At 34.6% G+C, this 25,934-nt stretch overlaps 1 protein-coding gene and 1 long non-coding RNA gene across 26 annotated transcripts in view; one reads left to right on the forward strand and one right to left on the reverse strand.

Moving 5' to 3' along the window:
* Nucleotides 1-25,934, forward strand: part of PHF21A (PHD finger protein 21A) — a 197,281-nt gene that overhangs the window by 25,301 nt on the left and 146,046 nt on the right. For 8 of the 25 annotated variants that reach the window (XM_025451980.3, XM_035701236.2, XM_025451976.3 and 5 more), the window contains 5 exons: nucleotides 3,173-3,213; nucleotides 4,575-4,686; nucleotides 10,596-10,734; nucleotides 16,541-16,573; nucleotides 18,713-18,799. In XM_025451980.3, coding sequence (XP_025307765.1) covers nucleotides 10,681-10,734; nucleotides 16,541-16,573; nucleotides 18,713-18,799 — 174 coding nt within the window. In that variant the 5' untranslated portion in view covers nucleotides 3,173-3,213; nucleotides 4,575-4,686; nucleotides 10,596-10,680. Of the gene's footprint in view, nucleotides 1-3,172; nucleotides 3,214-4,574; nucleotides 4,687-8,344; nucleotides 8,499-10,595; nucleotides 10,735-16,540; nucleotides 16,574-18,712; nucleotides 18,800-25,934 lie in introns of those variants that run through there. The other 17 variants (XM_035701233.2, XM_049097082.1, XM_035701234.2 and 14 more) reach the window with 4 other exon arrangements.
* Nucleotides 5,323-8,411, reverse strand: LOC112663290 (uncharacterized). Its single transcript, XR_003139155.3, has 2 exons — nucleotides 8,073-8,411; nucleotides 5,323-5,594 (listed from the first exon to the last, which is right to left on the reverse strand). It is a non-coding gene; the product is annotated as an uncharacterized LOC112663290 (long non-coding RNA).

A 25,934-nucleotide genomic window follows, 5' to 3' on the forward strand; every position in this document is an offset into this window, starting at 1 on the left:
CATTTAAGCAAATACGGTTAAAATTTTTAACCACCTTAGCTCTGAGCGTGAAGAGTATGTGAGAAACAAGTGGACTTTAATCAGCTTAACATGAAGAAATCAAACTTGCATTTCAGACTTAAATACATTTTACATGTAGATAGTGTTAAAATACACATTTATATATACATTTTATTGCTAATTCTTACTAAATTATATAAATAAAATATTTTTTATCAGTTTCCAAATGGTAGTCAAATAGTCATCATCTAATTAATAATCTTTGGTAGTTGTGACACACAGTGTTTAAAAATCATTAGTCTAAAAATAATTGACTCTTTTTTTGGTATCTGAACTTCTTTGCAAATCTTATTAAAGGTATGGGTCCTCTTCCCAGAATTCTTATACATATAGAATTTAGCCAGTAGTATTGTAGGGTTGGCAAATCCCTCTGAAGTCCATTCATGAGGCTCCCTTAGGCATAAAAGGATCTCAAGTTTTAAAACTTGCCCTATATAGCTTACTTATAATGATTTTTCTTTTTTTTTTTTTTTTGATTTTTCTTTAAAACTTTGTATGGGGACTTTTTCCAAAAATACTTTGCCAGTATTTATTGTAGTTTGTTTTTTTAGAAATGTTACTAGTGTGCCTGGTTGAGAGGAGGTGAGATTAGTGGAAAGGCCAGCTTGGTCAAAGGAATCTCAGGGTCCGGTCCGTAAGCTTTCTCCAGCTTTACAACCAATTGGTGTGTGACCTTTGGGGAAGTAATTTAACCTCTCAGGCTTTGATTTCCTATGTAATATCTACAGTCCCTGCAAGCAGTTTTATGAATAGTTTTATAATATCATGATTTCATGGTAAAATTCTTTATCAATTTGGGATTAACTCTGCTATTGAGTTTTGGAGAAAATGCCCTAGAGTTAAGATACACATCCATTGTATCTCCTTACTGAATATGACTTTTCAGAAGAGTTAATGTGACTTCACTTTGTCAGATGCCATATATGTGGAAGTAAAAATCCCAATTCTGTCCCGATCACTTTGAGTTTCAACATATTTCATATGTTATGGTTATAAACCATTGTTGTATGTGTTGGAATTGTCATCTCCAATTCTGTGGCTTGTTTTTTCATTCTCTCAATGGTGTTTTTAGGTGAATAGAGGTTCTTAATTTAGTACAATATATCAGTCTTTTTCTTTTCATTACATTTTAAAATGGCAGTATCTTTCTTTCTTTGGATAAAAAACTACTGTTTTTTATCCAAAGTGATTCGTTTAACAAATAATGCTGTGGGGGATTGATGCATAAGACATTATCACGAGGGATCCCTGAGTGGCTCAGCGGTTTAGCGCCTCCCTTTGGCCCAGGGCACGATCCTGGAGTCCTGGGATTGAGTCCCGCGTCGGGCTCCCGGCATGGAGCCTGCTTCTCCCTCCTCCTGTGTGTGTCTCTGCCTCTCTCTCTCTCTGTGTCTATCATAAATAAATAAATCTTTAAAAAAAAAAGACATTATCACCAGCATGAAAAAGCTAACAAGAAATGTCTCATAGGGAAAGTAAGTCATCAGCAGAGTTAAGGGTCCACTCAGTCAATTCATTCATTTAACAAATATTTACTGAACATTTAATCTGTGCCTGATACTGTTCTGAGTGGTACAGAATCCTGTAGGTGCTATCTATAATGTTAAGAATTCACTTTTTAAAAATTGAGATATTACTGACCTATGACATTATATTAGTTTTGGGTGTGCAGCATGATGATTCACTATCTGCATATATTGCAAAATGATTATCACAGTAGGTTCAGTAAGCATACATCACCACACAGTTATAAATTTTTTCCTTGTGAGGATCCACTTTTAAATAATCACATCACTTTATAGACCTTTGCATGATTTTTTTTCTTTTGGTTGGAAGTCATTCTAATCTTGGTGACTAAAATAGCCATTTATATGGACTTGAGAACTTTCAGAAGTACTGCTGCTAAAGAAAAGACAGGATAAAACAGCAAATTTAATTTCTTTTGAAATGTTAACTGCATGAATTGAGGCCCTTTTAAATTATTTTACTTCATGTTTGTTATGACTGTACTTGATTAAATAAAAATTTATAATCTGGATGACATGATTTTTTGAAATAATCCCTTGAAATGAGAACACTACTGAAGTAACATCACTCAACAAATATACTATGTTTAAAACATAAGTTTAGAGCATTGAATGTAGAGTTTAAATACTTAATACTAAAATATTAAGAGAAAAGCCTTGTTTCCTAATGTTTTTTAACTGAAAAAGAAGTTTGGGGTGAGGCAGAGTTAAACGATATTGGGATGTCTGGCTGGCTTCATCAGTAGAGCATGTAACTCTTGATCTCAGAGTCATGAGTTCAAGCCACACTTTGAGTGTAGAGATTACTTAAAAATAAAATTAAAAAACAAAACAAAAACAAAAACAAAAAACAAAACCAGCATAGCCTGACTTGACTTTTCTAACTTTGAAGTCAACTTAATGGAGTTTAGTTAATCTTAAAAAATGCAATTGATAAAAGCATCATTGAGCATTAGATCGAGATCCCAAAATCTTAATTTTCTTTCTGGCTCTATCACTGATTAAATATGTGGCAGAGAGAAAGGCACCCTTGTGTATGTATTACAGTCTGAAGTGGTGAGACTTGAAGAATGTGAATGAAAAGTTTAATTGAAATTACAGTGATACATATAAAATGCTGTGAATTTTAAAGCCTTGTAGAAGTCCATTTCAAGATTAATCGAAAAAAGACACTTTAAATAGACAGAACTAAGTGTCAGTGACGTTACCTTGTTACTATAAAGCAATGAACAATGAGACCCATTTGTTGGGGATGAGCCTGTATTTGTGTGTTACTTAGATAAGGTGCATTTTATTTTTGTGTGTCTCTTAGGAAAGGGAAACCATCATCTTACTTTCCTTGTCTTGGAAAAACTGGAATAGTGAAAAATGGAAAATTAGAGATTTAACTGCCTTTGAATTTTTTCCTTGCTGTGAAAACTACCTCTCTTTCCTTTTTTGAGAGGGTGGGGTGGCGGTTAAAGCTTTGGAGATTTTTGTGTTTTGTTTTTTCATAAAGTCAGAAATCTTTAAGTCTTCAGCTTTTGATGACATGTCGTAAATCTGTGTTTGTAGTCTAATTCTATTTTCCCCTTCTTCTGCTGTAGGGAGCAAGAGAGCTGAAGGAGAGCCTGTTTCCCCAAAATTGGTAAGTACTTTCATGAGGCAGGCGTAGTGTGCCTGATGCTAGTTGGGTAATAATTCAAATGTTCAGTGATTTTTTTTTTTTTCAAAAAAACTCTCTCCCAGAAATGAAGCTTTACTGTTTGCATTGAGTGAAAGTGAATTTTTGTCTAATTTCACGTAACCGTATCTCAAATGCATTTGTGTTTCTAATAATACTGCTAGGCTTGCATGTTCCTACATTTGATAACCTGTTAAAATGTAAAGGTCCCCTTTGCCAAAAATGCCCTTAATGCAGTGGTTAGAGCTGAAAATTCTAAAGTCAGGAATTTCAAAAGTTCAGGTTCCTATTGTGTTTTGTATTACTTAATATGCTGTTAAATTTGATGGCCTTAGTATATGTGCAAAATGGCTAGGTTAATGTAACTATGGGAACCTTGACTTTGAAATTTGGGACTCTTAAGCATTTATATCCTTAAATGTAATGCTGGATTGGCTTCATTTCTGATACTACATTTTTAGTGTGTGTTTGTATAATTCTAAAAGAGGAAAAAATAAGAGAGACAGTGAAATGTAGCAGTGTGGGGGCATATAGGCAAACATATTTTTTTTCCTATTATCTACTTTAGTATCTACTCTAACAGCTTATAAATTGTCACACTTTAATCATTTTTTTGAATGTCTAATTCAAGATCACAGATTGCACAGGGCAGTCTAGTGACTAAGGATCAAACAAATATTAACCTTATTTGGAGAGCATGTATTATGAAAAAAAAAAAAATGAAACCAGAGCTGGAATAGTATCATTCCCTAATACAAGGCTACTTCTTTTTGTTTTTGTTTTTTAAATTCTCTCTCTCAATTTTTAATTAATTTAGTGGCTGGAGTAGATATTTGGTTAGGGCTTCTTTTTGATAATTTACTGTCCTTGAGGTGTCTCTCTTATCTTTTAGGGATTGGGCTTTGAACATGAAAGGGAGGCATTTGAACCAGTTAACCTTGCATTTTACTACCTTTTTATTCTACTTGCTTGTCTCTCATGGAACCTTTTTAAATAAATAATCAAGACCCTATAGCCCTTTTCTTTGAGATGTGATAGAATCACAGAATTTTAGAGAAGAGACCTTAAGGGCTTTTTCTCTTCCAGTCTTTTACCGGTATGGCAATTTCTTCTCCTATATCCCAGACAGATTGTTATTCAGGTACATATTGAATACTACATTAAAAAAAATGTAGCTCATTATTTTCTGTAATGTTTTCTGAGGAATTCTAGTTCCACAGAAGTGAGTAAATATTATTGAGGTGGGGTGGGGGTGGGAAAAATGTTCTGTGGTCAAATAATTTGGGAAATGCTGCGTTAAAGTTAAACAGGTTTCTTTACTGCAGGACTTCTCAGAACCTTTAATATGCTAATGTGCATTGTGAATCTCCAAGAGGGGGATATGATATGCAGCATTCTTGAATACTTCTAATGACAGGGAGCCCACTACCTCATAAGGTAACCCATTCCTTTTTTGTACAGCTCTAATCCTTAGTTTTTCCTTAAATTGATCTGAAATCTATCTTCCCATAACTTCCACTTCTATTAAAGTACTTATTTTGGTTATGCCAAGACCACCACACCTTCTTGTGTTACCCTTTGTGTAGTAAATATTTATATGATTCTGCCCAGGCTTATCTGGACAGTTTTTTTTTTTAATCATTAAATAGCATTCTATAGGAAATGTGGCAATCAACTCTAAAATCTTCTCATTGTCACTGTGCTCTTATACACTACTCTCCAGACTCCATTCCGAATTTCTGTAAGTTTTTAAATTTACTCTCAATGTTCTTGTTGGATATAGTTAGGCTGATTTTAGTAGACGTGCTTGATTTCTGTAAAAACAGGTAGGAAACAGAAAAATGTGTATGTCAGCTAGGCCTGTCCCGGGAAGCTGAGGTAGAAACTACATTATCAGAATGAACATTGGTAGTAGGGTGAGATGCAAGACAGTGCAGCAGACCATGAAGGAAGAGGGTGCTGTCAGGGAGACCCTGACTTGACATTGTGTGGCAATGGTATAACTTCTATTGGTATTCCTTTTCTTTTTCTAAATAAGGATCTGGCCCCTCCCTCCAAAAACAAAACACAGAGGAGAGATACATATTTTATATTCAAACACATTCAGACATTATCATAAATCTAATTGTGTGTGTGTGTGTGTGTGTATGTTTAAATCTAATCTAATGGCTGAGAAACATCAGTCTCACTAGCTCGGGTGATATTTGTCAACAGCTGTTAGTACCAAGATGTGAGCATAGTAGCCTTCCCAGTGTCAGAAGGTAGTCGTCTGAAATCAGGATTGGTAAGTTCTTTGTGTAGTAGCATTTTCTGTTGACATGTGGAGTGTCACCAAAGAGATACCACTATGAAAACAAACATTATATATTTTTTAATGTCATTTTTATTCATGTTAGTAAATATTAGTTTTCAATAAACGCTACTAAAGAGCTTTATTATTTTTAGCATCTATGATTGTTTTTTAGCACTTAATAGCTAGTTAAGTTAAAATTTAAAGATATTGTTATATCTCTTAGCATTTTTGTACAAATTGAAACCTGATATTTTAGTACTTGACATGTGACAAGTAAGGACACATGGATCTAGCAAGACTTTCTACTTTTTTTTTTTAAGGATTTTATTTTTTTTATTCACAGAGAGAGAGAGGCAGAGACACAGGTAGAGGGAGAACCAGGCTCCCCACAGGAGCCTGATAAGGGACTCGATCCCAGACCCAGGGGTCATGCCCTGAGCTGAAGGTAGATGCTCAACCGCTGAGCCACCCAGGCGTCTCTCTACTTTTTTTTTTTTTTTTTTTTTTTTTTTAATTTTAAAGTGATCTCTATACCATTGTGGGGCTTGAACTTACATCCCCAAGACCAAGAATTGCACATTCCATTGACTGAGCCAGCCAGGCACCCCTCTATTTTTTTTTTTTTTAATTGAACATACTCTAAACGTATTCTGTATAACATGTAAGTCAAAAGTAGAGTCTTGAAGCACCTGGCTGGTTCAGTCAGTAGAGCATGAGACTGGATCTCAGGGCCATGAGTTCAAGCCCCACATTGGGTGTGGAGTTTACTTAATTAATAGAAAACAACAACTGGAGTCTTACACCAAATAAATGTTTGGTATAGAGAATACTGAGCTGTCCATTTTTAGAGAATTCAGTCTGAGGGCACAGTGTTTTATGGACTTACTGTTAGTTAAAGAAACTTGGTAGATAACTTGAGTTTTGATGGGAAAAAATGTTTATGCCAATTCAGGAACAGAGCAGTGTTTCTTAGCAGTAAATTCGGAGGTACAGCGTTACTACATTATTAGAATCATAATGAAAGACCTGGAGGTTACATATCTCTAAGCAGAACCTACCCACCAAAATAGTTAAAAGCCCCTTGTTTAGAGAATTTGAAAGTAGGAGTCTTCTCAGCAATATACTGTGGTGAGAAGTTTATTAAAAAGTTTGTTTGTATGAATAAAAGAGTTAAGTATGTTAACAATAGCATAGAACTTTGTAGTTTACAAAGAGCTTTTTGTGTAACTTCATCTCTTTTAAACCTCATAACAGTTTTATGAGTAGATGATACTGTTCCCATTTTTCTGATTTATAAGCAAACAACAAATTAAAAACCCTGAGGCTAAGAGTGGTTGCATAGCAAGTAAATGGAATCCATTTTTTTCGTGTTTTAGGGGGATAGTGAGTGTGCTTTCCAGACATCACAGCTGTTTTTTTTAGTGGGATTTGATTATTATTTTTGTTTTGTTGGTTTGTGGAATTTTTATTTGTTCATGTTTTTGGTTTTATGTTATTTGAAGGTGAGAAGCCATTAGGTGTCCTAGTAGTTTGGCATGTACAGTTCTGAAGATAACAAATGTTGGTATTTTGTACTAGGCCATTGTCCTCTCTGATGGTAGCATTTAGAGCTGTTGGGTAGTAAAAGGCATTGTACCTCAGTAAAGTGTGTCCATTATTGCTTCGTGAGTCTGTTTATATTTACCTTGTAGCAACTGATTTGTTAGTTATAACTTACTGGAATTGGTCAAAATATGATAAATCATCCTTCTACAAATTTAGCAAATAAAACCTTTTTTATGATGCTGTAAACTGCCCCCAAATAGTCATTGTATGATAGCTGCATAAGCTGTCTAAACCCCCAAAATATTTCTTAAAAGGATTCAACATGTGCTTGCCTTGTTTTTATAAGCTGTAAATATACATATATAATGTGTTCCTTTAGGTAGAGATCAATCTCTTAAAACTGCTATCCAGAAAGAGAACTTTTGGAAGAAGTAGGATATAAAATGAATCTTCTAATCCTTCATAAGTTTTTTTTATAACAAGTCACTAACTTTTTTAACCCTTTAGTTTTATTTTGAAATAAAATGAATAATTGGCATTTAGTCATCGCCAAATAAAATTTTGTGTCTCTCTGTGTCTCTAATAAGACAACAATCTGATGAAGGAATAAAAGCTGTCAGCTCCTCATTAAGTTGAGTTACAGGCTTCTTATCGTGCAAGGCACTCTTTGACATTTAGAGCCTCCAGGTTAAGTTCTGGTTTTACTTTTTCTTTTCCTGAACATTTTGTTTCATCAGTATCGAATTTTCTGAGGCTTTAGCAATCCTCAGTTAATTTTTTTACATTTAAAAATAAGTACATATTTTCTGTGGAAAAATGTCAAAACATCAATACTCTGAAAAATTGAAAGTAAATAATCCTTATTGCTACCACCCAGAGATAACCAGTAGCAAATTATGAAAGTGCCACCTGCCCCAAACTTTTGACAGCTCTCAGAGTATTCTTATTTCTACAAATCTTTGTCAGATTGATAGACCAAACTTACCTTCTTAAAATTTACAGTTCTATGACTATTGAAGATGGATGTTTTCCGTGTTTGTTGGTCATGCTTATTCTTCTGTGAGTTGCTTTTTCATATTTTTAAAATTAATTTGTGAGCACTCCAATGTATAAATTGTTAACCCTTTGTTGTATATGTTGTAAGTTCTATATTCTAAGTTCTCTGTTTTTAACTTGCTCTTTATTTCCAGAGTTTATATGTTGAGTTGAACTATGATGTGCTATGTTGCTACCAGTAAAATCAAATATGGCCTTTCTGTTGTTAAAAATGCTTGTTTAACTTCAAGATGATTCTTAATTTGACAAAAATGATAAGGAATCATTTTTGGACATGTTTTCTGATAGAATCTTTCAAAAATGAAAACTAATTCAACTGAGTCAAGTACTGTTTTCAGGAATAACTCTAATATATGTAAGTTACAAATTTGAGTAGGATTATTTTAGTTCTTAAAATTAAGGGAGGAGCGCCTGGCTGGCTCAGCTGGTGGAGCATGCAGCTCTTGATCTCAGGGTTGTAAGATCCAACTGCCCATTGGATATAGGGATTACTTAAAAATGAAACCTAAAAAAGAAAATAAAATAAAAATGAAAGCAATGCTATAGTTTTTTTTTTTTTTTTTTTTTTTTTTTTTTTTTTTTTTTTTTATGATAGTCACACACAGAGAGGGAGAGAGAGGCAGAGACACAGGCAGAGGGAGAAGCAGGCTCCATGCACCGGGAGCCCGACGTGGGATTCGATCCTGGGTCTCCAGGATCGCGCCCTGGGCCAAAGGCAGGCGCTAAACCGCTGCGCCACCCAGGGATCCCCAATGCTATAGTTTTAACATTTGCTTTTGTATATAGAGTAAACTTATGTGACAACAAAAACCTTAGTCTTGCTAATTTCATGATTCTGATATTTATTACAGTCCATAGATTTTCTGAGATAATAAGTAGCTGAAAAACTGCTTTTGTAGTTTGTTCCTCAAAATATGGTTCCTTTTCAAAATTGTCTCCCTTAAACATACTGCCTTTTTTGTTGATAGTATCATTATATAGTAATCCTTTCCTAACCTCCATAAATGTTAACTTTGAATGAATTTTACATTTTTGAAGTTTGATGTTTTTTGAGTATTTTTATATAATATTTCATAGTATATAAATCCTAGGGGAGAGATTGCCAGTGATGTTTTAAGTCTAGTGAGATTAAGCAAATATAATGAAAAATAAATTCATAGGAATATATTCTATAGTTAATGATTCCATTATAACTGTTAAATATGGTTTTAAAGACATTTTTAAGAAACTTAGGTTGATTATGGACTTGATCCATGGATAAATAATTTTTGGAAATGTAAAGATTATGAATTTCATTTGGTTTAAGGAGTACTGGTTCATTTATTTATTTATTTATTTATTTATTTATTTATTTATTTATTTTTTAATTTTTTTTTACTGGTTCTTTTAGATTCATGATGGCTCCCTTCCTCAGTTGTTACGAATATTGAAAAGCTGCTCTAGCTACAAGTTTTATAGGTACAAAGAGGAAAAAGAACAGAAGTAAAGTTTAGATTTATTTTGGCAAAAGCAAACTTTTGCTTTGGGAGGGTACCTCAAATCATGTCTGAGGCCACACTCGAGAAAAAAAAAATTAAAAGAGAAATTAGCCATTGAGTTCATCTAAATATTAGTGTTAAGCAGATCAGAATAGGAAGGCTCACATTCACAAATCTAGACTTTTGACATTATTGCCACTTGCAGTTATACATATAGCCAAAAGAGATGGGCTGGCAGGCTTGAAGAAGATGGTGTTCATTATCAAGCTGGAAATTGATAGATTTCCATTGCTAGACTGCCACCTCTATTATACAGGATAGGATTATTATTTAACATTCCTGTCGTAACTTTATGAAAGTTACATTGCATTGTATCTATATAAAGTATTAATTTGTTAAATGTAAACCTTTAAATAATACCAGAATTTTCCTGTTTCGAGGTTTATTTTTAAAATAGAGTAAGAGTCCATCCAAATGAAAGTACTCTGGCCTTCTTTAACCTCTGAGAGACCCTGAACTTTCCAGTTCACTCTGTGTGATGTTTAAAAATGTATGACTCTGTTGTTATGTGTCTCTAAGGACAGTGTGTCCTGGATGGTTGTAGTCTCGGCCTCTAGATTCCCAGCTCATTTAGGAAGGAAGTGGTCTTGTTCAGCTCTGTATCCTCAGAATGTAGTATGTACTATAGTGCTGAGCATCTAAGTGTGCTTATATGTTTTCATGACCAGATTAAACACCTCCCTTCTCCCATTTCTTACTTATTTGAAGTGTTCTGTGGAGGAATGAATGTTCAGAGAATAAAACCCAGAAAATTTTGGTACTAATTCAGTGAAAAATACTCATTTTGGAAAGAAATCTGTTTGGGACATTTCATGCTCTGTGTTAGAGCATCAAATAATTTTCAACTAATGTAATTTCTTTTATTTAACAAGAATATTTCCTTTATGATCCAAAACATTTTATGATCTCCACAGCTGCAGTGAGAAGAGGAGTTTGTTATTTTAAACGGAGGCTGAAGAAACTGTAGAATTAGCAGACAGAAAGTGGAGAAGGTGGAGGATGGAGTTGCAGACTCTACAGGAGGCTCTTAAAGTGGAAATTCAGGTTCACCAGGTACGTTCCATTATTGGTTTCTCCTATGTTGTATTATTAAGTAATGGCTAAGATTAGTAAACTCGCCTATCTCTGAATTTCAGTACACTTTTTAATTGTCTTTCAGACAGTTGTCCAAGAATCATATCTTTTGCCTTTTATTGATAAGTAACAAATTCACTGACAGTACTTTTAAGAACCTTAATAGCATATTCCTGACTTTCTTTCCAGAGAAAAGAATGGAAAATATTTTTTTCAAATACTAAAGGTGTTAAAAAAAAATAACCCACACTCTTTTTTTCTTTTTTTGGTTCATCTGAAAAACTTTGTTCATGTGACGTAACTTGTGTATTTTAAGTAATGAGCCATGTTTTAGTTGACTACCATTTATACTGAAGTTTTTACATGTAACTCAGCTTTATGCCTTGATTATAATCTTTAGTAAAGAAAACATCACTGCTAGAGTGCCTGGTGGCTCAGTCAGTTAAACCTATGATTCTTGATTTCCTCTCAGGTCATGGTCTCAGGATCATGAGATGTAGCCTCGAATTGGGCTCTTCAGTCTCAGCAGGCAGCATGCTTGGGATTCTCTCTCTCTCTCTCCTTCTGCCCCTCCCCCTGTTCTCTCTCTGTCTTCAATAAGTAAATCTAAAAAAAAGAAAAGAAAATGTTACTACCTTCACAGATGTTTACATTTAAAATTTCACAATTTTTTTTTAAAGATTTTATTTATTTATTCATGAGAGACAGAGAGATACAGGCAGAGGGAGAAGCAGGCTCCATGCAGGGAGCCTGCCGTGGAACTCGATCCCAGGTCTCCAGGATCACACCCTGGACTGAAGGTGGCGCTAAACCGCTGAGCCACCCGGGCTGCCCAAATTTCACAATTTTTAATATTTACCTCAGGTGTATAGGCTAACAAACCTTAAAAAATATAAATAAAAGGGATCCCTGGGTGGCGCAGTGGTTTAGTGCCTGCCTTTGGCCCAGGGCGTGATCCTGGAGACCCGGGATCGAATCCCACGTCGGGCTCCCGGTGCATGGAGCCTGCTTCTCCCTCTGCCTATGTCTCTGCCACTCTCTCTCTCTGTGTGTGACTATCATAAATAAATAAAAATTTAAAAAAATATATATAAATAAAAATATGTTAACAATTTATATAATATCGATAAAATATTAAATATGTAGTATATTTTATATGTATAATACATCTTATTTAATATAATTTACCCAGAAATAAAGCTATTCTTAAATAACTGGATCATTAACATATATTTCATAAACAGAGTATCACTGTTTCTATCCCTTTCCTAGACATTAGCCGGAATGTGGTCCCAGGTTCAAGATAAACACATACATACAATCAAAAGTGATAAATGATGATGAATTGACTGCTTTTGAATGTTTGGGGTGTGGAAGTAGAAAGGAGAAGGGAACAAGTTTCTCTTGTTTTATCTGAATAGTTTAAGGTTAATTTCTGAAATTGTTGGAAGCACCCTGTGGGCTTTTGATAACTACTAAATTTGCAAGTTGCTTAGAATTAGGGTGGATGACAGCTAACAAGAAAGCTTCAAAGACATACACACATAGTTTTAATTTTTCAAATCTCTGTATTCAGAAATCCCTGCTTCTGCTTTGGATCTGTTAAACTCTTGCTCAGCAGTAGTCTTATAGTTTGCTGTGTACAGGTGGACTTCTCTATGTGAAGTGTTTTGTTTTATGGTAATTTTAAGAAATTTAGTATATAATAAGTTATGCACATTTTATTTTATTTGGCCTTGCTTCTGTTACTAATTGAAGAGAGTAAAAATCTGTTTATAAAATCAAGCAGTCTTTTTCCCAGATGTAAGTATTTTAACCTAGAGTTGTGTTGAATACTTAATTTGGCTGAATGGCAAATGACAACAGTTAAATTCATAATTTGTTCGAAGTTGACATCATCATAAAAGGAATTTCTGGAAAACAATAATCCATCTGAAATTTGTATGGATCGAAGATATTTAATGAAGTTGTATGTGATTTTAGGAGATATTCCTTCTCTCAAGAAATTTGGAGATGGCAGCATTGACATTCTGCTTTTAGTTCATCCTCACAAGATATGAACAAGTCCCAAATAAGACTTACTGGAAGACTCATCTCCTAAATTGAACTAAATTACTAAAAATGATAATTTTTTTTTTTTTTTTTTTTTCAGAAAGGTAGATTCAGGGTAGAAGAGGAGAGGGAGATAAAGAGAATCACAAGCAGACTCCACACCTAGTGTGGAGCCCGACATGGGGCTGTATCTCAAAACCCTGAGATCATGACCTGAGCCAAAATTAAGAGTTGGACACCTAACCAACTGAGCCATCTAGGCACCCCTAAAAATGAGAATTCTTAAATATTAATTTGCTTTATATTTTTAATTCAAGCATACCAATTTTATGGAAATTATAATTATGAAAAAATTTAATGTTTATTCTGTTTTAAAATCTAATTTAATTTTTTAAATTACATTTTTTGACTCAAAAGGGATATAATGTTCTTCTGAAAGTTATCCCAGTCTCTTAATATTTACGTTGTTTATTTCCCTATATATTTAACTATTTTTTTAGGATAAAGAGCTTTTATATTCATCCTGGATTATTACATATTTCATTTGTGCAATATCATTTATATGTTGATTTATAATATTTCAACTTATAAAACACATGTAAGAATTTTCACTGTAATTACATTTAGAATACTTTCCTATTTGGGGAAGAATGTTAAATATTAACAGTAAATACAAATGATAAACCTTGTTTATAAATCTGATGTTATTCTGGTTGGATGTGTGGTAATCTACATGATCATTGATTGTGACAAGTTCAGGAATGCCAGAAATGATATCAAAGTAGGCACTGGGTGTTAGGTTGAAGCCAAAGCCAGACCGTACATTTGACTAAATATTGGATCAAAAGCCTCCCTTTTGCATTTTGTTAGGGATGGAATTACGGCTAAAATTGAGCTTGCTGGATAGAAGCGTGTTAAGAAAGTATGCTGTGGTGGAAGTATATTTCTGTTCTTTATGGACAGAGAGATGGCTAAGAAAGTTGCGATGTACACATGGTTGATGTTGAGTAAATGTTAAATAATAATGGCCTGTGATGAGTATCTCCCCCTTTTTGAGAAATTGCCTTTTTTATTATTTTTATACAGATTTGATGGAAGCCATATTTAAACTTTAGGAGTATTTACATGGAACAGAGGATAGTATAAAGCAGAGGTTAGCAAACTTTTTCTGTAAAGAGCCAGATAGTAAAATGTTTTGCACCTTTTGAGTCATTTATGGTCTTTGTCACTAGTACGTTGCTGCCATATAGACAAAGCAGCCAGAGATAATATATAAATGAATGGGTGTGGCTGTGTCCCAATAAAACTTTATAAAAACAGGTGGTAGGCTGGATTTGCCAATAGGCTATAGTTTATGCCAACACTTGGCATAAAGTATATCTTTATAAAAAATGGCTCTATTCTTGCAAAAGAAAGTAGTTTAATTTTGATAACACAGTGTTAGCTTAAAGTCATTAGGGATATGGATGGTCTAGTTAGGTTGTCCAGCTTCTCCTATTCTGCCTCTGCTTGTCTAAAATGCAGCTTGACTACTTATAGATAGGAAAGGTGGTTTATTTCCTCCAGGAGTGGAGGCTTAATGTGGTTATCAGTCAGTTTTTAAGTTCCAGTATCATGGAAGAAAACCTTTTTTTTTGGCTTTAAAAAGGCACCTGGGTGGCTCCATTTGTTGAACATCTGTCTTCAGCTCAGGTCATGATCTTCGCGGTCGCTAAATTGAACCCTGAGTCAGGCTCCCTGCTCAGTGGGGACTCTGCTTCTCCCTTACCCTTTGCCCTTTCTCTGTGCTTGTGCTCGCACTCTCTCGCTCCCCCCCCCCACCAAATAAATAAATAAATAAATAAATAAATAAATAAATAAATAAATAAATAAATAAAATTTTAAAGGCAACTTTAGTGTTGTAGCCAACTCTCTAGTAACTAAATTAAAAAAGAAGGACTTTTTTCATTGAAGAATGAGGCTAACCTTTAGGCTGCACTTGTAAGAATGTCTATGTATAAAGTCGCGTTTCAGTTTCACTGAGCTCTTGGAATGTCTTATTACTGTTTTGTAGATTAAGGCCAGGATACAGAAGAGTTACTACTGTCACATATGAAGTAGAATATAGTTCATATATACCTTGTGTAGATGGAAGTTACATGGTTGGCAACCTCAGCGGTGCATAATGTATCTAAGCACCTGAAGTAAGACTCTTGACCAACTACAATAAATATCAGAAATCTTTCACCAAAGAGTGTACATTTTACTCAAGGGACATTTCTTAAGCTATTATAACCTATTTGTTCATCTTAGAATTAGTTCACTGTGCATATCACACAGTAGATCAGAAGCTGCAAATTTGAGTTGGGGTTCAGGGGCTGTTGGAGGAGACATAATAATAGTAACAAAATTTGCTAGCTGATTCCTTGGCATTAAGAAGTAGATTGAAAAATTAAAATGCAAGGGGACCTGGGTGGTCAGTTGGTTAAGCATCTGCCTACAGCTCAGGTCATGATCCCAGGGTTCTGGGATCTGAGCCCTGCATCAGGCTCCCTGCTCAGGAGAGTCTCCTGCTTCCCCTGCTTGTGCGTGTGTGCTCTCTCTCTCTCTGTGTCAAATAAATAAAGTCTTTAAAAAAAAAAAAGAAAAACTAAAATGCAGACATGAGAACTCTTTAAATCAAAGCAGTTTGGGGCCTTTATTGTAAGGACCTATTGTGCTGTTTATAGAATAGTATATTAATTGATGTAATCGTACCTCTGAGTATCAATCAAAGCTGATTTTTTTTTTGTTTGTTTAAGAAGGCAGGTAAGTATATAAGAAGTATTTTATGACTAAAAATTTTTAAAGTACTTCAACATTCAAAGAGAGGGACAGATTTTTTAGTTATATGAAAAATTCTTTTGGGGAACAGCTTATTCCCAGATGCTTTTAGGAATCAGCCTTCTGATATTTTTTATCCTTCAAATTTTTCTGTCCTAGTTATTATCATCTTTGGGCAGTGATGCTTTTAGAAGTTGAGCTAAGTTAGAATATGTCCATTTTTCTTTCTTTTTCATTTATTTGGACTTCTCTTTTCCCTGGTAAAGGATTTATTAAGTATTCTGGTAGCACTCTCTTTCCCAGAGGAACCCAGGTAGGTAGAGTTTGTGTTGTTGTTTCTTCATTTCCTTACTTTCAAATACTAAGCATCACTGTCCCACTGAGTACACCCTCCTGCAGAGAAGGCAGTGGCAGAGTCAGTAGCTGATACTAGCTTCCTTTTGTGGTAAGAACCAAACCAACAGACTTACCAAATCTGTACTTTGCTGTATACAAACAGGCCTGTTTTGTTATGGGAGCAGCTTCTTTCAAGGCCTTTTGGGACTCTATAAACGATGATAACATTTTAGAGGGATGTTTGGCTTTTAGAGCATCCAGCTTGTTTAAATTGCTTTTTTAAAAGCTCCCATCCCCATCCCATCTCCAGATTTGTTAAAAAGCAGGAGTTATTAATTTCAAACACAAAGTGCTAGTTTGATTTATATATATACACACACACACACACACACACACACACACACATATATTATATGGACCAAATAAGTAATCCATATATATTATATGGATCACAGAAGCTTTTGATCTCTTCTCATTGTGTGGTGGTCCTTTTTTTAGGGTGGACTTAAAACTTTAGATTTTGGGGGACAAGTCTGATTAGCCATAGTGGATTAATATGTAAGACTGATGGCTCTTTTTCTCTCTTTATTACCAGAAACTGGTTGCTCAAATGAAGCAGGATCCACAGGTAAAATACTACTTTTACTTATTTAATTTTTAAATTAAAATAATTTAAAATAAAATACCTGTTAGATACTAAAATACAAACCAGGAACTTAAGTTTTGAAAACTATGTTATTTCTAACAGCAATTATTTTTAGCATATTGATTTTCATGTTACAAAGGTTTAGAAAAATCCAGTAACTCTGTTATAGTGTAGTTACTATTTCATCTTTGTTTCTGTTATTTTATGTTAATTTTTTTGAGTATTTTGGGGAACAAATTGAGTTATTACTCTTCATATAGCTTAAATTTCATTTCTGTAAGCCTGCTTATCCAGAATCAGAGTTTTTGAGGCTTCCTGTAGTCTCCAAATTAATGTATATGGCCCCAAATGATTCTTCTCATAGCTTACACAGTACAGATATAGTACAGAACACTTAAATACTTAATTCCACTATGATTAAATAATTTCAGAATAATTTTCAAAGAACTTTTAAAAAATTATCTTTGAAAGAACTCTTAAAGAGGGTTTAAAACTACCTTATATAATAATCCAACAGATGCTACCTTCTGTTCAAATTCTCATAGGAGTTTTTGACTTAGGTTCATCTCTATCCCTGAAGAGGAATCTTCCTAAAAAGTTATCTTGTCTTTGATGATTACATTTATTGTTCAGGTGGTGTCTCTTTTGTAGCCATTAGACAGTGGGTCCTAAGTTTGAAGAGTGTTTATCAGACTTTCAGGATCTGTGTGCCCACAAATCTGTTCACAGAACACTTAGACTTATTATATATGTGGAAATATATATATATATATATATATATATATATGTTTAATACATATATATATATATTTAACTTTGTTAAACATACCATATACACCTCATTGTAAAGTTAAGAAAATTAATTCTTGGATTAAAGAATGGTACTGAAGCAGATTGATTTTTTGGAAGTGGGAAGCATATTCATTTCTTCAAAAACTTAGTACCCAGCGACCTGTTGGGTTTTAACACAGTCCATGGATTCTGAGGGTTGGCATTGATGGCCCACATTGAACTCCTGTTTGACAGTCCTATTTCTTTGAGAAGCTTCTCTATTTTATTTTTTAAAGTGTATTAAAATTTAAATTATATTTAGGGAACCAAGAGGCAGTAGACCTTAGATTAGTAGACTCTTATATTTAATTTGGTAACCTACATTGTCAGCAACTGAAATATTATTAGAAAATTTTAGCATTTCTGATAGAGCTGGTAGTCATGTAACAGAGCATCTTAACTCAAAAGAATCTGAAGGGGCAGTAGGTTGTTGGACAATCTTGTGAGTGATCTCATTACGGAAGCTTTATATCAAATATAAGAAAGACAATGTAGAGTAAACATGAAGGGGAGGATGTGTGTCCCAATCCTGGCAGAAGACCAAACAGGGTGAATCGAAAGAAATGCATGTGAAACAATGAAGAAAAAGTAGTCTTTTATTGGAATGGTGCTCAGTCTGTTAGTAGGCTGTCCTGCTACATTAAGCATTTGAAAATTTTAATTTTGGATTTTTTTCCCCACTTGAGTATAAAGCAAGCACGCTCAGTGTATCTCATCTAAAATAGTATTCTTTTTTGATTCCTAGAATTTTAGAACTGAGAAAATACCCTGGTAGTCAGTGTGTTAATTTGAATGATGTAGTGTTAAGGCAGTTGCAGCACTGACAGCTTTTCAAATCTAGGCTAAAATAACAAATGTACTCTACTAAATAAGGGAGAGGGCAAGTGGAGAAAAAACTCTTATCTTTATTGATAATGCCATTAAGCAGTGTATGCATACTTATAACTTCCATTTTCTTGCTTTTGTCTGATTAGTGGAGCTTTAGGTTTTCTGTCAATTGATACTTTCTATAAAGAATAACAATATTTCAATAAGAAGGAATACTACTACAGTATAAGATGCTAAAATATAAAACTTGTAATTTGAAACAATTGCAAAGGAACTGCCCCTATTCTAGTGGTAGGAGCTACATTTAGGACCTGTGTATTAGGTGATGATAATATAACTATAGTTTAATGCATGACAAATTTGATTGGCTAAATGCTTAAGATTGCTTCATCATTTGTAATACAGTATGCATAAAGTCTTCTTGCTACTATTCTGTTAACAAATGAAATATCTTTCTCACAGATATTTTTTCTTTCCAATCAGAATGCTGATTTAAAGAAACAGCTTCATGAACTCCAAGCCAAAATCACAGCTTTGAGTGAGAAACAGGTAGGGGCAAAAGGGGGGGGGGCATATTTTTAACATTGTGTTCTAAAGATATGTCTGCTTGAGGCTTCTAGGAGAACTGCTATTTTTCCTTATGTGTGAAAATAAGTGTGGGCAGCCAGACTCAGTTTTAATTTTGTTGGAGCTCTGTTTATCTATTTTTATTTTTGGTTGAAATCAGTGTCTAGAGTATCCCATGGGTATATGTTACTGGCAAATATCTAAAAGCAATGTGGCGGGCTGCTGTTAACTGTGTTAATTAAACTCTGTAGTTTACCCATAGGGGAAAGAGGTAAAGAAAGTTAGTGGGAGTATGTGATAGAGAATCTTGTAGTTGCTGGATGTGTCTTGTTAACCTGTTTTAAGGACTTGAGATGACATTTAATTTATCGTGGAGATTGGTTGTAAATAAATTGCTGTAAATGTAGGTCTCCCATTCTGATTACTGTCAAACCTGTATGTTATTCTTTATTACATAGTGACCTATTATGTGAAAAAACTTTGGTGAAACCTTGTTAGATTTATTTGTATAGAGCAAGAGAAAAGCATCTTGCTTTTTCCCCAAAGACATCTGGAAAGTATTCTTTGGAATTTCTTGTATAATGACCGCTACTTCCCCAATTCAGGCAGCTCCTGCCACCAGGTGGAGTGTGACAATTGACAGAGCTCTAAGTAAATGTCTATGGTAATCTGACAAAGCATTTGTTTTCTTGTTCCTTCCCTACCACTCTCCCTCTGGTTAAAAGGAGCAGCTTTCTATCTTGGCGTAGATGAATGTTTGAACCAAAAGCATAAGGTGATTTACAATTGATAGTTCCTGCTGGTGACGTATTATTGAAGATTTTTGACTAAATAGTTCTTAATAATTGATTTTCGTGTGGTTTAAAAATTTTTTTTTATTGTGTGCTTTTTAAAAACTTTTATTTAGTGAAATAATAATAACGAGTAATTTGTTTCTGGAGATTTCTGATTGTGTTTGTATTGTGTATTCTATTGTGTTTTCATTTAACTAGGGGGAGAAATAAATTTTGAGAACTGTATGGAATGGATACGAGTTGCTAATTGTTCAGAATAGGATCTTTTTCCAGGCTGAGTGAACAACTGCTTTTTTTTTCTCCCCACTCCTGTTCTTTTGTTTCTGTGTTCCCCATCTTGTCTTCTCTAGAGACAGGAGATACTTTAGATTAGGGAATTGCCAAACTAAAATTGGGAGGAGGTAGCATGGTGGAGAACAATTAGTAAGGAAAAATATAAACAGAGTTCATTAGTATGTATTTGGATCTGAAAGTGATTCAGTTCTCTAAAGTCAAAATGATGTGTGTTAGTGAAAGTATTCTAGCTTTAGAATTCTGTTAGCGCCAAGCTTCCTTATAGTTTCAGGGTTAGTTTGACAAGATGCCAATGAATGAGTCACTTTTGCTGAAAAATTCACGTGTTCCAGCAGGGAAAGAAGGTGAGAACTGATTAGTGGAGTTAGGGGGTGGGGGATGCTGTCACAAAGTGACGACAACCTAAAGCTACATTTGGGGAAAATGGGGCAATTGAAAAAATTTACATTTATTTGAAAATTTTGTTTGTGAGAACTGATGTAAAGATTCATTTATTTCTATAATTTTTTATTCTTTAATTTAGTTTTTCTGCTAGGGACCTCACTTAATAGAAAATTGCATCCATTTATGTTTAGTAGTAAGACATTTCATCAAATGGTAAACTCTGTCATCTGAACTAAGTTTGGATTTTAGAAACCAGAATTTTGGGGTGCCTGGGTGGCTCAGCGCTTAAGTGTCTGCCTTTGGCTCAGGGCATGATCCTGGAGTCCCAGGATCGAGTCCTGCATCGAGCTCCCTGCATGGAGCCTGCTTCTCCCTCTGTCTGTGTCTCTGCTTCTCTCTCTGTGTGTGTCTCATGAATAAATAAATAAAATCTTTTAAAAAAAAAAAAGAAACCAGAATATTAAAAAATGGGCTTGGCATCAGGAAAACCTTAGGTATAAAAAGTTAACAGAATAGTCAGAAACTGAAATGCAGTCTTGCAATTTTTAAAATACTTGCTAACTGCTTAAAACAACCTTTTTGATAGAACAGAAAATATATCATTTTTAGGTAGTCTAGTACTTGAAGAAAGCTCAGCGGTAAAGTTCAAAAGCTAGGCCTTCCTCAGGCTTATTTCCAACATAAAACATTGATATTCAGTTTAAAATAGTTTTATTTTACAACAAATGCCTAATGCTAAATGCCTAGAATTTTGTTTTTCTTTCTCAAAAGATTTTCTTAGCCTCTGGCAAAACACTGATTTCCTTCTATTTTGATAGCTGAAATCTGAATTACTTTACTCACATGACAAATATTTTAATTTAACATTAATTTTTTTGGTTGTGAGAAAAATGCTAAATATAGCAAAGTTCAAAGAATATCATATTCCACAATTAACAACTTCTAATCCTTTGTTATTTGTTTCTATTCTTTTTATATTATGTGTACTTTTCTGTTGTTACTTTTTTCTATATCTACTTGAAAACTTACACCAGTAATAAATGCATACATTCTCTTTTTTTGCTTTATTAAAAAAAGAACATTGTAGATAGTCATTAATTCTTACAGTGGGCACTCAGTAGTTCTTATTTTTTATTACTACCTCAGTCTTTGATACTTAATCAGTTTCTTCCTCAAGACTATGAAATGTTATGCTCCATTTGGGAAAATACAGTCTTTAGTGAGCATCTTTTATGGCTAAAACTCAGTGAATTTCATTGAATTCTTGGTTAGAAGGTTCCAATGTTTTCTCTCTTTTTTTTTAATTTTATTTTTTATTAAAGATTTTATTTATTCATAGACACAGAGAGAGAGAGGCAGAGGGAGAAGCAGGCTCCATGCAGGGAGCCCGATGTGAGACTCGATCCTGGGTCTCCAGGATCACACCCCAGGCTGCAGGCAGCGCCAAACCGCTGCGCCACCGGGGCTGCCCGGTTCCAATGTTTTCAAACTGTAACTTGAGATTTTTGAATAAACTCTCCATTGCAGATTTTGAAGTTAGCTTCCTGACTCAAAGGGCTTTAATTTGTGGTTGACAGTTTTAACTCAGGAATCCCCAGATTTGATTGGCTAAACAAATTATATGTTATGGAGCCATTAAAAATCATAGTTTTAAAAATATTTTAATGATATGGAATGTGTTCATGATAAAGCAATTGAAAAAGCACATGCAGCTTTTATGCATTATAGTCCCATTTTTGAGTGTGTCTTATGTATCTATGTATGTGGGCATGTAAATACGTATAGAAACAGTTTCATTATGAAATGTTGGAAGGGGATGAATTTACATATGATTTATTTTTTAATGTCTTATGTACATATTTGCTTTAATCCCTACAATAAATTTGTTTCCCTTTTATAATAAGAAATAGACAAGAAACATTATTTCAAAAATTTTTAACAAACTTTTGTTTGTTCCAGGGAGAATTAGCATTTAAATATCCAGTGACGTTCTCATGGTATATGAAACACTCCAATCAGAGAATCCATCTATTTTAAACACTAGTAATACCGAAGTTTGGAAGCAGCTATTAATTTCTTTAACGGGATTCATTCTCGTTCTGCACCCCTCCCTCCTCATTTTGGCATAATTTTTGCTTGTTGGAATAGATATTACGATATTGGAGCCAACCCACCTATTTGCTTTACTGCTCTGCTTTTATTCTAATTCACTGTATAAACAATCAGTCTTAACATCTCCAAATTTGTTACCTGTTCCTGTGATGATTTACGCTTAAGTTACAGCAGTTGCTTCTTTGATTTCCCCTCTGTGAAGAGTTTGCCACCTCACCTTTCTTCACCTGGTACTCTCCTGGCCAGGTGTGTCAGGTCACAGAATAAATGTTACTTCTTCAGGGGACCTTTCTCCTGTCAAAATGGAACAGTTTCTGTTATGATCTCTTATTGAATCCTTCATTTTTCTTTTATAGCTGTGCCAGTTATGATTAGGTTCAGCTGTGAATGACTGAAAACTAAAAATGAAAATGACTTAAATAAAGTAGAATTTTGTTTCTCTCTCATGTGAAAGGCCTGTAGGTATACAGTTAGTAGTTCCACAGTGTTAGGGAACTCAGGCTCCTCCTGTTCTGTTGCTCTGCCACTCTCAGCATGAAGCTTTCACATTATAGTCCAAAATACCTGCTCCATCTGGTAAGAAGGGGGAAAAGCAACAAAAAGCAAGTCCTTTATTTTTAAGGATGCTTACTAGAAGTTGTATGTACCACTTCTAATTAGATCCCATTGGTCAGAACTTAGTTATGTGGCCCCTCCTAACAGCAAGGAAGGCTGGAAGTGTAGTCCATTTCAGGTGGCCATGGGCAGATAAAATTCGGAGACTCTGGTTCCATGTAAGAAGGGGGAAATAAATGCTGAGGATAATTAGCAATTTCTGCCTCAATAGCTTATTGCAATTTGTAATTACACATATGTGATAACTGATTTTTAATATATATCTTCCTGAATAGATCGTTAGTTTCAGGAAGTTTTAGGGAAGATGCTTGTCTTAATTTACTTCTTTATTCTGAGTATAGTATTTGGTATAATATTTAGCATAAAATAATATTTGGTACAGAAAAGCATTTGTGTTTCTTCAGGGAATTATTTTATTCACCTGATCTTTTTCTCTGTTTGTAAATAATTTTTTTAAAAATAGTCTAGTCATCTTTCTTTTGATGCTTTTTAAACTGAGAGTACTATGAACATCTTACATTTTTGAGTGTTTTTTTTTAATTTTTTTTTCTTTAATTATTTATGATAGTCACACACACACACACACACAGAGAGAGGCAGAGACACAGGCAGAGGGAGAAGCAGGCTCCATGCACCGGGAGCCCAACGTGGGATTCGATCCCGGGTCTCCGGGATCGTGCCCTGGGCCAAAGGCAGGTGCCAAACCGCTGCGCCACCCAGGGATCCCAGTTTTTTTTTTTTTTTTTTTAAAGATTCTATTCATTTATTCATGAGAGACACAGAGAGAGAGGCAGAGACACAGGCAGAGGGAGAAGCAGGCTCCATTCAGGGAGCCTGACGTGGGACTTGATTCCAGGTCTCCAGGATCAGGCCCTGAGCTGAAGGCGGTGCTAAACTGCTGAGCCACCCAAGCTGCCTTTTTTTTTTTTTTTTTTAAAGATTTATTTATTCATTCATTCAGAGAGAGCGAAGAGAGAGGCAGAGACACAGGCAGAGGGAGAAGCAGGCTCCACGCAGGAAGCCCGACGTGGGACTCAATCCCAGGTGGCCAGGATCACACCCCAGGCCGCAGGCGGCGCTAAACCGCTGCGCCACCAGGGCTGCCCCAGGCTGCCCTTTTGAGTGTTTTTTAAAAATATGTACATAGGTTCAAATATTTAGTGGCCTAGCTAGGTTATAATTAATTATTCCTCTAATATTTGACAATAGGATGTTTCCAGTTTTTTGCTGTTAGAAATATTGCTATGATAAAATGCACATATGAATCTGTTTCTCTCTGATTACTTTAGGATACATTTTTAGGTGTAAGAATCCTGGGTGTACTGGTCAGATATTGCTGTAATAGTTCTGCATAACAAACCAGTGTTTTATTGAGTGGCTTATGGTGTTCATTTTCATATTGGGTCTGTACATCACCTGGGGTTTTCCTGAATCTAGGCCGGACACATCTACTTTCATGACTTAGGCCCACACACATCTACTTCAGTCTGTGGTGACTGGTCCTGCCTTCAGGCTACATGTTGCGTTAGATCTGCTCTGAACCTGTTTACCCTGAGGCCTACCATGAAGGGGCAGCAGCTACCTAGGGCATACCCATTTCATGGTTTATCACCAGAATACCAGAAACAGGCAAAACTACCAAAATACATTTTAAGCCTCTGCTGGCACCGAGTCTTTTAATATCTCATCGGCAAAAACAAATCATGTGGCCAAGCCCTGCAATGTTACATGACAGAGAGTGTGGATGTATAATTTTATAACAGAATATAAAGAATTGAGAACAATAATCTGTCTACCTTACTTGGTTAAGGTTATATAAAGGAAATTTAGTATGTGTATATATATATATATATATTTTTTTTAAACTTTTACTACTTATTTCCAAAAAGCCTCCAGAAAATGCTGTTATCAGATTAACAGCGTATATGACAGTACTTAGTTTTTCCCAGGAGATACCCTGTGGGGGGGGCGGGGCGGGGGAAGCATTTTACTAATGTGGAAGATGGATTAATAAGTATCTAATGCTTTTCTGGAGGTATAGTTTTCAGATAATCCATAGATAATCCTTATAATATACAGATAATCCATAGTATTCCTTAGAATTCCTTAGAAACATATCAGTTTTAGGTTTTATTTTCTTTTACCCTTTCTCCTATTTTTCTTAATCTTTTTTAGAGAGGTAGATACCTTCATAGTCTTTGGTCTTTGCTACTGGTTTGCTTTTCCAACTCTGTGTTTAAAAATTACAGTCTCTATTCTTTACAGATTGCTTAACCTAATATTAAGATGAAATACTTTACTGGGTTTAATAAATAGTTGCCATTTATAAAACCATTCTCATTTTAAGTTTGAACATATTTTACTAAAATGGATTTGAAGCCTTTGGAAGAGAAGTTTCTGTTCCTATCATAACTAATTATGTTTCTGATCCATAGAACAACGTAATTTAAGCTAGGAAAGTGACTTAAACAATGGACTGTGGATGGGGGAGGGGAAACTCAGAGTTTGGGTCTATTCCTGATTCTGTAACAGAATTTTTGATAGATTCTGAATTAATTTAATATGTCTATTTCCTTATTTATGGAATGTTTGGACAATGCCTTTTAGGAGTTAATGAACATGTATCTATTGAGTGCACTGAGTATTTTGGAGGTAAGTTCTATTTAAGTGGAAATGGTTAACTTTAGTCACAGTGATTAACATCTCATTTGGAACACCTTCATCTTACATGTCAAGTGCTACTTTTTTGAAGGACTTAGAACATTTAACACAGTCATGAGTAAGTACATTATTGTGATACATAAATTGGGATGTGGACTGTTTGTGATTTAGCCATGATTATATATATAATGAATCGGTATCTGATTTAAGACTAGAATCCAGATCACTGTATTCTTCATTCAGTTTTATTTAATAAA

Source organism: Canis lupus, chromosome 18, assembly GCF_003254725.2.
Source record: "Canis lupus dingo isolate Sandy chromosome 18, ASM325472v2, whole genome shotgun sequence".
Classification (NCBI taxonomy): domain Eukaryota; kingdom Metazoa; phylum Chordata; class Mammalia; order Carnivora; family Canidae; genus Canis; species Canis lupus.